The sequence below is a fragment of the Natrix helvetica genome (assembly GCF_964273705.1).
Source record: "Natrix helvetica genome assembly, chromosome: 4".
NCBI lineage: Eukaryota > Metazoa > Chordata > Lepidosauria > Squamata > Natricidae > Natrix > Natrix helvetica.
In genome coordinates, this window is record NC_138550.1 from 144211799 (window position 1) to 144224228 (window position 12430).

At 42.0% G+C, this 12430-nt stretch overlaps 1 protein-coding gene across 3 annotated transcripts in view; it reads left to right on the forward strand.

The window, feature by feature from the left end:
- Window positions 1-12430, forward strand: part of CPQ (carboxypeptidase Q) — a 638038-nt gene that overhangs the window by 585145 nt on the left and 40463 nt on the right. For all 3 annotated transcript variants that reach the window (XM_081952159.1, XM_081952161.1, XM_081952160.1), the window contains exon 6: window positions 2927-3018. In XM_081952159.1, coding sequence (XP_081808285.1) covers window positions 2927-3018 — 92 coding nt within the window. The remainder of the gene's footprint in view (window positions 1-2926; window positions 3019-12430) is intronic.

Sequence of the window (12430 nt, forward strand, 5' to 3'; positions counted from 1 at the left end):
TATTGATATACAGTTTAGTTGTCATATGTGTAGCTCTATTTCAATCCCAGCCGACAAAAGGGAGAATTGCATGGATTTTGAAAAGTCATGCCTAGTCAATACATTTTTTTTTAATATTCTGAGAAGAATTTGCTTCTTATTTCTACTGCCCAACAAGTTCCACTCAATATACCTGTCCATAAATGATTTTGGATTATGAGCGTTCCTGTTGGGGTATCAAACATCTCTTTAGGATTTGTATGTTTTGGATACTTACTTTATGTTATGAGCTATATATGTCACCGTGAAAGAACGAAATTGGTGAATGTCGACATTCACCGGTGAATGTTGGTGAATGTCGACATTCACCGGTGAATGTCGACACATACCAATTTCGGTCTTTCACGGTGACATATTGTTACTGTGAAAGTCCGAAATCTCAGCGTAACGCTTTCCTTTGGCTTTTCAATTCGCGGTCCTGGAAACTACTCGTTCTAACCGCGCAGGATCGCAGGTTTAAAAAAAAAAAAAGGCCGCGAATAGAAGACGCTTAAAAGGAAGCGAGGAGCCGAGGTATTAGGGTAAGGGTATTAGGGTAAGGGTGTCGAGAGGATAAGGACATACACCAAGCGACTATGTGAATGTCGACATTCACCGGTGAATGTCGACATTCACCAGATTTTGGACTTTCATTCACCGGTGAATGTCGACATTCACCAGATTTCGGACTTTCACAGTAACATATACTTAAGGAAACCACAACTTAGTTCACAATGTAAACCCAGGTATTGCTGTGTATGAAACATGGATTCCCTTTATTTGTGTTTCTCATCTCGGGTAATTTTTTCTCCATACAAAGTAACTATTGAAAGGGTAAAAGGATTTAGTACATGCCTCACTTGGGCTGAATCTAATATAGATGGACTTAAATGTATTAGGTGGCTTTCAAATGGCTTATATTTAATTTTAAGGTTATTCCTTCATAAATATCATTAAAACACAGATGGCCTTGCCTTGTCTCTTCAGTTAAAGAGCACTATAGGAAGGCTTTAAAACAATGTTTCTCAACCTTGGTAACCTGAAGATGCGTGGATTTCAACTCCCAGAATTCCCCAGCCAGCAGAGTTGAAGTCCACGCATCTTCAGGTAGGCCAAGGTTGAGAAGAACTGCTTTAAAACCTTTCAACATTGAGTTTCAAAAATCCATAGATTCTTTTTTCTGAATCTAGATGGGAAGAAAGGGGATTATCTGCTTGTTACACAAAACCCCATTTGGGATGCAGACAAACAAACTTCCTGGGATTCCATATCTTTTGTCTTTCATTGCCATAGTTCGCAAACTTCCTTCTGAGAGATATTGATTGGCAACAGCACAAGCGCACCCTTTCCTCTTGGTGCAGGAGCACATGGGAGAAAAACAGAATTTTTGGCAGGCAGCCATAGAGGCAGCAAACAGCAGATACTGGGGGGAGGGGGGCGCAACAGGTGCCTTTGGGGACTGTTCTAGAAGGCTTTCTTTGTTTTGGGACCCTATGATTAGTCCACAGTTTGTGAACCAGGCAGCAGCAGTGCTAAAGCATACCCTTCCTAGAATTATTTATCTCTTCCTCCTCCCCAGACCATTTTCTCCAGCTAAAACCTAAAGCCAAACAGATTATTCCTACACAATTGTAGGAACCAACAATGTTAACAAATTGGTTGCCTTTGTGTGCAGCTTAAGCCTGAAAGCAAGGAAGAGCTCCACTCTAGTATCACCTGGCCTTCACATAAATCCTTAATGCAGATCACCTGCAGACCATTGGATCACATTCTACAATGACGGGGAGTTACCATAAATTGTTTGTTCAGAAATTCTGAAAGATGGAGAAAAATGATGGGCAGAAGAAAAAAAATCAGAATGGAATAGCAGTGCTAGGAATGCAGAAGTGGACTGCGGAAAAAGAAGAAAGCAGATAGAAAGAAACATAAAAATGTGTGTGTGTCAGAGGTGGGTTTCTACCAGTTCGGGCGAACCGATAGTGGTAATTTGGCCTGGGTCGTAGAACCAGCAGCAACCCATGCTTACCACGTCCCCGAACTGGTTTCCCGGTCTCTTCTGACGTTGCCGGCATGTTTCTGCGCATGCACAGAAACATTTCCAGTCAACTGCGTGTGCATGAGCAACATGTGGGCAACGTGCAAAGTGTGGGCAAAGCAAATTGGTACCAACCGGTCAGTGGTGGGTTTCAAATTTTTTTAAACCTCTTCTGTAGGTGTGGCATGCTGGCCATGTAACTGGGTGGGAGTGGCCAACTTGTAAAATGTGGTGAAACTCACTTAACAATGCTCTTGCTTAACAACCAAAATGTTGGCTCAGAAACTCTGGCATTTGAAGCATGCAAGTCGCAAAGCTGTCAAGTTACAAGACCCTGGCACCCCTAACCTTTTAGAAAAAAAAAACCAGGGGTATTTAAACTTGACAGCTTTAAGACTTGTGGACTTCAACTCCCAGAATTCCTCCTCTCGCTCTTCATCTTGATGATGTGCGGACGGGCGGGGGGAGGGAGCTGGAACCGGTTCTAAACGGCACTGTAGATTTGTGGAACCTCTTCTATAGAAGAGGTTAGAACTGGCAGGAACCCACCCCTGCAACTGGTACAGGAACCCACACCTGGTGTGTATGTGTGTGCTTAAATGGGGAGACAAAAAGTGAGAGAAATTAGCTTGATTGTAAACCAAAATCGGGGGTGTGGGGGTGTGGAGATTTCAGAAATAGTGCCGAGAGAAGAAAAAAGGAGAAACAAAAAGATTGGCAGGAGATGCTTTTAAAATAAATGTTTTACTTTCCAAGGTAGGAAAAATGTTATTTTTCTCCTAATGCCCTAAGTCAGACTTCTTGGGATGCTAAAAATGAAGCTTTCAGTGCTGAGATGAGAAATACCTTTGCTTATTTTCTACCTAATAACAGGACTCCAGCCCAAAAGAACTCTGCGCTTGGTGCTTTGGACTGGAGAAGAGCAAGGGGGAATCGGAGCTGAACAATACTACAAGCTACATAAAGTAAGCAACTTGATGGGACAATATGTTTAATTCTTTAGGATTCATTGCTCTTTTATATCATTGTTTTATTATTTTTATTTATACCACCCAGAGTCATGTTTTTCATGCAATGGGCAGCCATATAAATATGATGAATAAAATGAATATACCGAATACATGAATATTTCATTAGCACTCTTCTTGCAATTTTCAGTTGCTAGCAGTTGAGTTGGAAGAGGGGGAGGAAATCAAGCAGCCATAATGATATTATGGTTAATTTGGTTAATTTCTGCTCATATTCTCAGAGAAAATACACTATAATATAGTGAACAATTGGCTAAAGCAGGGCTCTCCAACCTTGGCAACTTTAAGACTTGTGGACTTCAACTCCCAGAATTCCTCAGCCAGCAAAGGAATTCTGGGAGTTGAAGTCCACAAGCTGTGCTGGCTGAGGAATTCTGGGAGTTGAAGTCCACAAGTTTTAAAGTTGCCAAGATTGGAGACCCCTGGGCTAAAGTTAATATTGTTCTAACCTCTAATAAACTTCATTAGGATGTATGTAACTCAAGATACATTCTGGTGTCACATTCCATACTGAATTTTAAACTAACCACACAGACGGGATTTTACAACATGCCAGAGTAATCCGTCATTAGCTAGTGTCCCATGTGTTGTGTAAACACAGACATCAAATTGATAAATCTGGATTGGCACTGAAATATCAAAATCTACAGCATCCTTTTGGAATTAAAAAAAGGTGCTGTTTATGATAGACTTCCAAATTACAATTTGCGTTAAATGTCATTTAGTTCCCAATGCCCTCCGCTGCAATCATATTAATAAAACATGATTCGTCCAAGGGTCCTCATTTTTCTATTTTCCCTGAGAATCTCCCCATTAGTTCAAACAATAGTCTTCAAGGGTAAAGTAACAACTCAATCTGCAATTCTCAATGTGGTCCCCAGGCTGCCTATATGCCCTTCCTTAGTACTCCAGCTTCTTGTTCCACTTCACTTTTTACACATTGAGCAAAAATAATGAAAAGAAATGGAAAAGTGCTATGCTGTAAGCATGTATCTCCAACACCAACGATTTCCAAAAGTACACCAAATGGATATTGTAATTTTCCTTCAAAAATACAAATAAAAGAGCTGTGCTTTGGAAGTTTGCTTTCCTAATAGAAGACAAAAAGAAGATAAAGAAAGGTGGTTGGGAATAGCACCATGAGGTTCTGCTAAAGAGGTTCCAGGTAGTATTCTGGGAACAGAGTGCCTTGTAGCTGCTTACTTTCTTTCTGATTATTATTCTCAGCTGGCAAGATCCCTTCACCAGCCACTTTGCAAGAAATATTTGTTCTTTAAACTTCTGGTGTTCTCATCAGTATAAAAGAGTAATTCTCTATAGAGTAAATCCTCTATAGAATCTTCTTCGAGTTCTTAGTTTGTCAGTCACAACGTAATATTCAACAATATTTACAGTTCTCCCACATTCATTTTCAGGATTTGAGCTATAATCCAGATGAAAATCCTGACCCCCTTGGCTAAAATACTTAGAGGGAAAACATGTCCATTATTACTACTCAGAGTTCTAGTACTGTATACTGCTATATAATTTTCTTTGTGGAATAACTCTACACACAGTTTGCATAAGGTACCAAATAGAACAACAGGCCCTTCACTTGTTATTTAATTCAATTTTTAAATATATATATTAATAATCAAATTATTAAAATAAATATTTGATTTGGCACTTAACTGGCTAATTTAGGTTTAGGCTTGCCAGGAGACAAAGAATCTTATCAGGGTCCATACTTTATATGACATGCCTTGAAAATTAAAAAGGGTTTTCTGTTGTGCCTGAATATTTTGGTTATCATCAGCACTTTCCATAAATAACTAAGTTCTTATGATTTGTGAATGGAAAAGGGGGTGAGTAAATATGTTATATATTTCACTTATGTTAAAAGTACACTTTGCGACATGTTAAATTGAACACAATAGAGTTTTTTATGAAAGGTTTAGGATTTAATGTGCATTTTATCTGTAGAAAATGGGGCATATTCTTAACATCACTGATATTTTTATGATTATTTCTAAAATTTAAAAGTGAGCTAAAAGAACCATAGGATGACATCTCATCCTTCTAGCATTTATTCATAACTATCTCTTCAAAACATGATATGGCATGAGGGATAACTTAATAGAATTGTCTCAGAGCTAAATATGATTAGTTTATAAACATTCCATAGCTTAATTTGATTTTAATTATTTCAAATATTTACTCAAACATGAAAGAAATAAACATTCGGCATAAGTGTCTTTATGTTTCGTTGATGGTTGCAAAATATTTGTGTGTGATTCTAAGGCTCAGACAAAACAATTTGCTGTTTCTAATAAGCATAAATACTCAAACAGACAGGCATACACATACACATTTTATTCATTAAAAGTTTGTGCTTGGAAAGCTTTGTCCTCATTTTGAAATGACTTCATTTGCATTCAGTAACATTTCTTAGGCCAAGAGAAATGAACCTCTGGCTCTGTAGATTACTGGAACTGAATTTCTTCAACCAGTATGGTCAGCAATCCAGTTGATGAGGATTGTAGTCCAGTAACATCAGAAGGGACCCAACTTCATCATCCCTCGCCCAATTTGGCCAAATCTGATTGGCTTTATAACATTGAAATGATATTTCATTCACTGTTTTGTTCCAAACAGAATCCAAAAATCCAACAACTGCACTCATGGAAAGATGGAAGAGAATTCCATCTAATGCCTCTATCTCAAATCACCAAGCACCATGCCCATAGCACACCTATTTTACATGTTTTGAAATGGTCACTTTCCTTGCCATCACTCAAATGGCCCCCCAAAATATGTTCTATATCCAGTGATGCCACCCCATTAGATGTCTCTGGTGGCATGTATTGGCAAATATTTTTTAACATTTAAAAGGGTATGGATGAACCTTCTACAGCAGGACTTCCCAATCGTCAGGCTATGGACCAGTACCAGTCTGTGGCCAGTTAAGAACTGGGCTGCCCAGCTAAAGATGAGCAGTGGGTGAGCAAGCGAAGCTTCATCTGTATTTGCAGCCACACCCAAGCGCTAAGATCACCACCTCAGCTCCACCTCAGATCATCAGGCATTAGATCAGTGAGGGCTAACCATTTTTGGATTGCGTGCCAAAAGCGGGGGGAGTGCAGGGGAGTTGTGTGCAGGCGTGCTCACACCCATAATGCTATGCGTGCAACCTCACCCCTGCGCACATGCGTGCACGACCCCACCCTGCTTTTGGCGCACTTTTTTTCACCATCCTCAGGCTCCCAAGGCTCTCTAGGAGCCTGGGGAGGGCGAAAACAGCCTCCCCCCCCCAAGGCCCTCTGGAGCCTTTTGGACAGTGAAAAACGGCCCAACACTCAAACTGGAAGTCCGTTCACGAATTTCTGGTTTGCGCATTGGTTCGTTTTTCACCCTCCAGAGGCTTCAGGGAAGCCTCCGGAGGGTGAAAAACGGCCAAAAAAGAAGGTTGAAGTCAGCTGGCCAGCACGCACATGACTTGCATGCCCTAACAAAGGTTCGCCATGATGACATTAGATTCTCATAGGAGTGTGAATCCTACTGTAAACTGCTCGTGCGAGGGATCTAGGTTGCGTGCTCCCCTTCCGGCTCATGAAAAAATTGTCTTCCATGAATTGTCTTCCATGAAAAAATTGTCTTCCATGAATTGTCTTCCATGAAAAAATTGTCTTCCATGAATTGTCTTCCATGAAAAAATTGTCTTCCGTGAATTGTCTTCCATGAAAAATTGTCTTCCATGGTACCAAAAAAGCATTTATGACCAGAAGTTGAGAAGGAAAAGATTGAGCATGCTCTTGACATCTCTTCTCCAAATTCTCCCTGCACCAATAGCCCTTTTTCTCCACAACGACATAAAGATGCTAGGGTTTATTACATTCATTTGTGTACAATATTTATTCTGCCCTACACAGCTATTGAATTTTTCCCTTGCCATCACTTTCTAGTAGACTAATTTTTTTTTGCTTGCCAAAGAGTTTGTATTTCTGTGCTGCTTCTAATCTTATTTGTTGAAAATTTGACAGGAAAATGTTATAAATAGTTCCATTTTATATTCTAAGTATGAAAAGAATTGCCTAAATAATAGAGCGGGCTAGGAAAGAGGCCTTGGGCGTCTCTAAATCAAATCTGAATGCTGCAAACATGCATTGGAAAGGGGGGAGAAAGATGCTCTGGGGGAGAAGGGAAGAAATGATCAAGGAAAAAATGTACTTTTGGAGGAATATTTCAACCCTTCCTTAGATATCAGATTTGATCTGTTATAATTATGGTATATTTTGCCATATATCTACAAGCAGGGATGTCTAATAAGTACTGTGTGGCAAAAAAAAACCCCAACAGATTAATGTTGTAAATAATCTGTTCGCACTAAAATCTTCTTAACTTTTTGCAGAGATGTAGTTCATATTTCTGAGAAATGGATTCACAGAATACATCTTGTAACTGGTAATTACTTGAATTGAAGAGGCATATGATCCATCATTTAAACTTGAAATCTTTACATTTTAAAGGTTTTTTTAAAAAAATGATTGGATTGCTCATTAAACACAGTGGTTTTATTATGAGCTTGGCAGAGTACAAAACTGAACATAATTTTTCTCTTAAAAGAGTAACGATAAGCAAGAAATAGATGCTACGACAAAGCATCAATAATAAGGTAGACTGGATTTTCCTTTACAAAGTCCAGTCCTCTCTTTATTTTCTCTTGCTTGTGTATATACGTAAATACCCTCAAATAAATAGCATTGTAATTAATTAATATTAGACAACCTTGTAAACTGTCGATCATCCTTTGAGAGAAAGGTACTGCAATCTGATGTGACCAATATAAACACTAAATTTTAGGCTAACCATGGGGGTGTTTTTTATACCCTAGTTCTTGACAGTCCCAAGTTCGTCTAGAAGAGCATATAGCATAAATAGAAAAATAATCGTAATGACAAAAAGCTTCAATAATAAGGTACAGGTAAAGTTTCCCCTTGCACATATGTGCTAGTCATTCCTGACTCCAGAGGGCAGTGCTCATCTCCGTTTCAAAGCCGAAGAGCCAGCGCCATCCAAAGACATCTCCGTGATCATGTGGCCGGCATGACTAAATGCCAAAGGTGCACGGAATGCTGTCCCCTTCAATAATAATAGGTCAATATTTACTTACCTAAACAGTCAAACGATGTACCAAACAGTGGACGCCAAAGTGATTTCTAACTTCCTTCTGGCTGTCCCATTGACTTTCCTTGCAGTGAGCATTGGAAATCATGATCAAGTGACCATGGAAATGGTGCAACAGCCTCAACTTTGCAAATAAAACGGGTGTGAACTTTGTGGAAATTTCAGTTCCACAGAAGTAATGGATCCCTGATGTTTGACACATCTGTTAAGTTCTTTAACATTCTTTAAGATTTTAGATCATTCAAAAAGTTATAATACACTGTTTGTACTAGGTACAAACATAAATTCAATGAGAGTTTTAGTAGAATATAAATCAGGAGTGTCAAACTCAAGGCCCACAGGCCACATCCGGCCCGCAAGGTGCTTAGATATGACCAGTGGGGCCGACCTGGAAACAGTGAAGGACCGGCCCATGGTGCCTCTGCCAGGGAAAACAGAGCTCAGGAGGGCCGCACATGGGCTGCAGGAGGCCATCGCAGCTGAAAACCTGGGCCACCAAAGGCACCCCCGATACAAGTGATGTCGAGCTGGCCACACCCGCCCCAGCTGCACCACCCCTGATGTGGCCCTCGGTGAAATATTGTTTGACACCCCTGATATAGATAAATTGGCTAAACGTCAGGATCTCATCTATATTGGTATGTGATGATAATTCAGAAGGCCATGGCAAATGTTACATAACTATCTTTAAAAAATAGTAGTAGAATACAATATTTATCAAATAGATGGATAAATAATTGAAACAACTTTATCAATGCTAGTAGCAGATTAGATTAGCAGAGCCACGATCCCCTTCCCCTGCACACGTGGTCCCATTCCTCTCCTTCCTGAGCCAACATGAAGGGGACCGCGGCTGTGCTGATTGAGGCTGGAGCTGAGGAGCCTCCTGCACACGTCCCATTCCCCTTGCAAGGATCCTGGGCTCGCCTGATGTAAAAAATGGCGAGATCGGCACACTTGGGGCTGCTGCTGAGATGTCCAGGGAGGCTAAACCAAGCCGCGCGCCTCTCCCAGCCACTTTCACGGCTTCCTGGAGTAATTCTTTTTTATTTTCATGATGAGAGTGGTGAGGCTCCGCCTCCCCTGCCTCCCCTGACTGCACGTCACTGAATTCTACCATGGTTGCCATTGACCAGTGAATCTCAAGAATCCCAGATACTTTTTTTTAAAGCTTTAGACCAAATTTGTCTCAGCTTTTTCCAAGTCAGGAAATTTCTTGGTTTTAATCATTGCCTTCCATGTAATTTTTTTTTTCATTGCGGATGTCTAAATGAATCTATTCATTCAAACAAATCAATGCCAATAATAGTAATTTTAAATATTCTGATTTCCTTGGATACATTTTGACTGCAATATATAAATTAGATTTTTTGTGACTTCCTCAGTTAACTAGGAATACCTCTTGCATATAAATAACAATTCACTAGAAATTCCTATGTTCCAAGAAAGTCAATGGCCAAGATGCAGCTTAATTAGGATTCTGTTCACAACAATAGCAAAGTTCAGAAGAAAATAATAGCATTTTGAAACAGGGCATCTTTGTCAGCATTTCCCTAGAATTGACGGGCATAATCCCAACATATATATTGCTGCTGCTACTACTGCTGCTGCTGCTACTGCTACTATTACTAATAGTAGAACAGAATATTTGTGTATTGTTCTTCCTTAGCAGTATGCAAAAATGCCGTAATGAAACAATCCTCAGCAGGAACAATTTGATTAAAAAATCAATAATGAAATGAGACAGTGAAAAACATTTAATGTACAACAATTAAAATTCATTTAAAAGGCCATCAGAGATTCAATGACCCAATCTTGTCTATAGCTTCATAATCAGCTATATTGAAACTCCTGACCCTTTTTTCCTACTCAAAGTTGTCAAAGAAAAATAGCTGGAGAGAAAGAGTAGCTGAAAAAAGACCAGATGTTATTTTGAACTCCATTGCTGGAGTCTATGGGATATTGGTATATGGTTCTCTAATGTCTTTTACTAGTTGGAGGGGCTAACCAGGCCTGTCCCTCTGGATCAGACTTCTTACAATACAATACAATAGTAGAGTTGGAAGGGACCTTGGAGGTTGTTAGATATTAGCATATATCGAGGCAAGTCTCCTCTCTGGTCCGCTGCTACAGCGGGAAACAGGTATCGTTCTGATTGGTCGAGGGGCGTACCCGATCCCTATAAAAGGGGAACCCTCCGACCACAGAGCAAGCTGGATCACTACTACTATTAATAAAGAGCTGATAAGTCACTCCGTGTCCGTAGTCCGTTCTCTCATTGCCCCGATCCAACATTGGCGACGAAGGTGGGATCGAGAGACAGATAGGACGAAGAACGCTACCTCCAGAATCTCCGGATTTGATCCAGCCTAGGAATTCGGCAGAAATTCCGGCAGCCATCTCAGGTCACCGCAGCGCGGCAAATTCAAACGAGAGAAGATGGCGATGCACACTCCCCCCGCTCCATTCGACCCAGCGAACGACGAATGGGAAGCCTTCATGATTCGTTTCGAGTGTTTTCTCGAAGCGAACGAATACACGGGGATCACCGACGCCCGGAAGAAAAACATCTTCCTCGGCTACTGCGGAAAAGAAGTCTTCAACACGGCCAGAGACCTCACCGCGCCTACTCCAATACAGGCAGTATCGTGGACGGCGTTGCAACAGGCTCTACAAACTCATTACGCGCCAAAACCTTCCCGCCATGTTTGCCGCAAGGAATTCAACACGCGGAACCAGAAGGCGGGAGAATCCATCAATCAATATGTTGCAGCTCTGCGTAAAGCAGCAACTCACTGCGAGTTCAGGGATCTGGACGAGCACATCTTAGCGCAGCTCATCTGTGGGTTAAGAGACATTTCACTACAAAAGAAGCTGTTGGCAAACCCGAATTTAACCCTACAGATAGCGCTAAACGAAGCAAGAGCGTCAGAGTCAGCAGAGAAATCATCGGTAACCATACAACGAGGTTTCAGCGTAAACCAGCCAGCACCAAGGCAGACCAGAGTGCACTACGAGGACACAAGCCCCGACTACGAGGATCCCGAGTTCGAGGACAGTCACCTGATGCAGAGCAGTCACTTGAGGCCTGGGGGGAGACCCGGATCCCGTTTGCCGCCCTGCGCAAGCTGCGGAGGGAATCACCCCAGGTCTACTTGTAGGTTCAGGAACGTTGTTTGTTCGCACTGCAACAAACTTGGGCACATCGCACGAGTGTGCCAGAGCGGAGTCCCTGCCTCACGGCAGCCACCCATGTACCGCCAACAGAAGCCCAACCCAGGGGCTTGGCGGAATCAAAAAGGGCGCCCAGAGAGAAATCCACAAGTGTTTACCCAGAGAGAAAGTTCCCAAAGAGCTGAGCGAGCGTATCCCCAGAGAGATTACTCACAAGGAGCTGAGCGAGCGTATCCCCAGAGAGACTACACACAAAGAGCTGAGAGAGCGTTCTATCAAGACGCTCAACGAGAGTATTTTCAGGATATAGATGATGAGATAGAGTTGACCCAGAGAGAGGAGTTGCGAACGTATCTCACCACGATAAATCAGCTCCGCCCCAAGCGGCCCAAAAGGCTGAGAGTCACAGTCCTCTTGGAGGGCTCACCTTGCGAGCTAGAAGTTGACACAGGATCAACCCTGACGATCATTTCATGGGCATCCATGAAACAGGCTATCCCTAGCCTCAGAAAGAGCCAACTACGTGCTCCAGACGTCCTGCTACGAGACTACCAGGGGAACCAAGTCCCCATCGTGGGCCAAGGCACATTCCAGATCCGTTTCAAGGACATCGTAGCCCAGCTGCCCGTGACCATCACCAGCGCGCCATTACAGAACCTTCTGGGGCTTGATTGGTTTGAAGCCCTGGGGTTAGAAGTCACCGGAATCAACGCCGTGGAAAACAGCAGCGCTGAACAGATTTTTAAGGAGTTCGAGGATGTGTTCAGCCCCGGTCTTGGTAAGTATGTGGGTAAACCGATATCATTCAATTTAGACCCCAAAGTGGCGCCAATCCGACTTAAACCGAGACGAGTGCCTTTTGCACTCCGCCCAAAAATAGATAAGGAAATAGATAAGTTAGTGGAGCAAGGAATCCTTGAGCCGGTGGATCACGCGCGCTGGGAAACACCCATCGTGACCCCAGTCAAACCAGACGGGTCAGTCCGCATCTGCGCGGACTATAAATGCACAA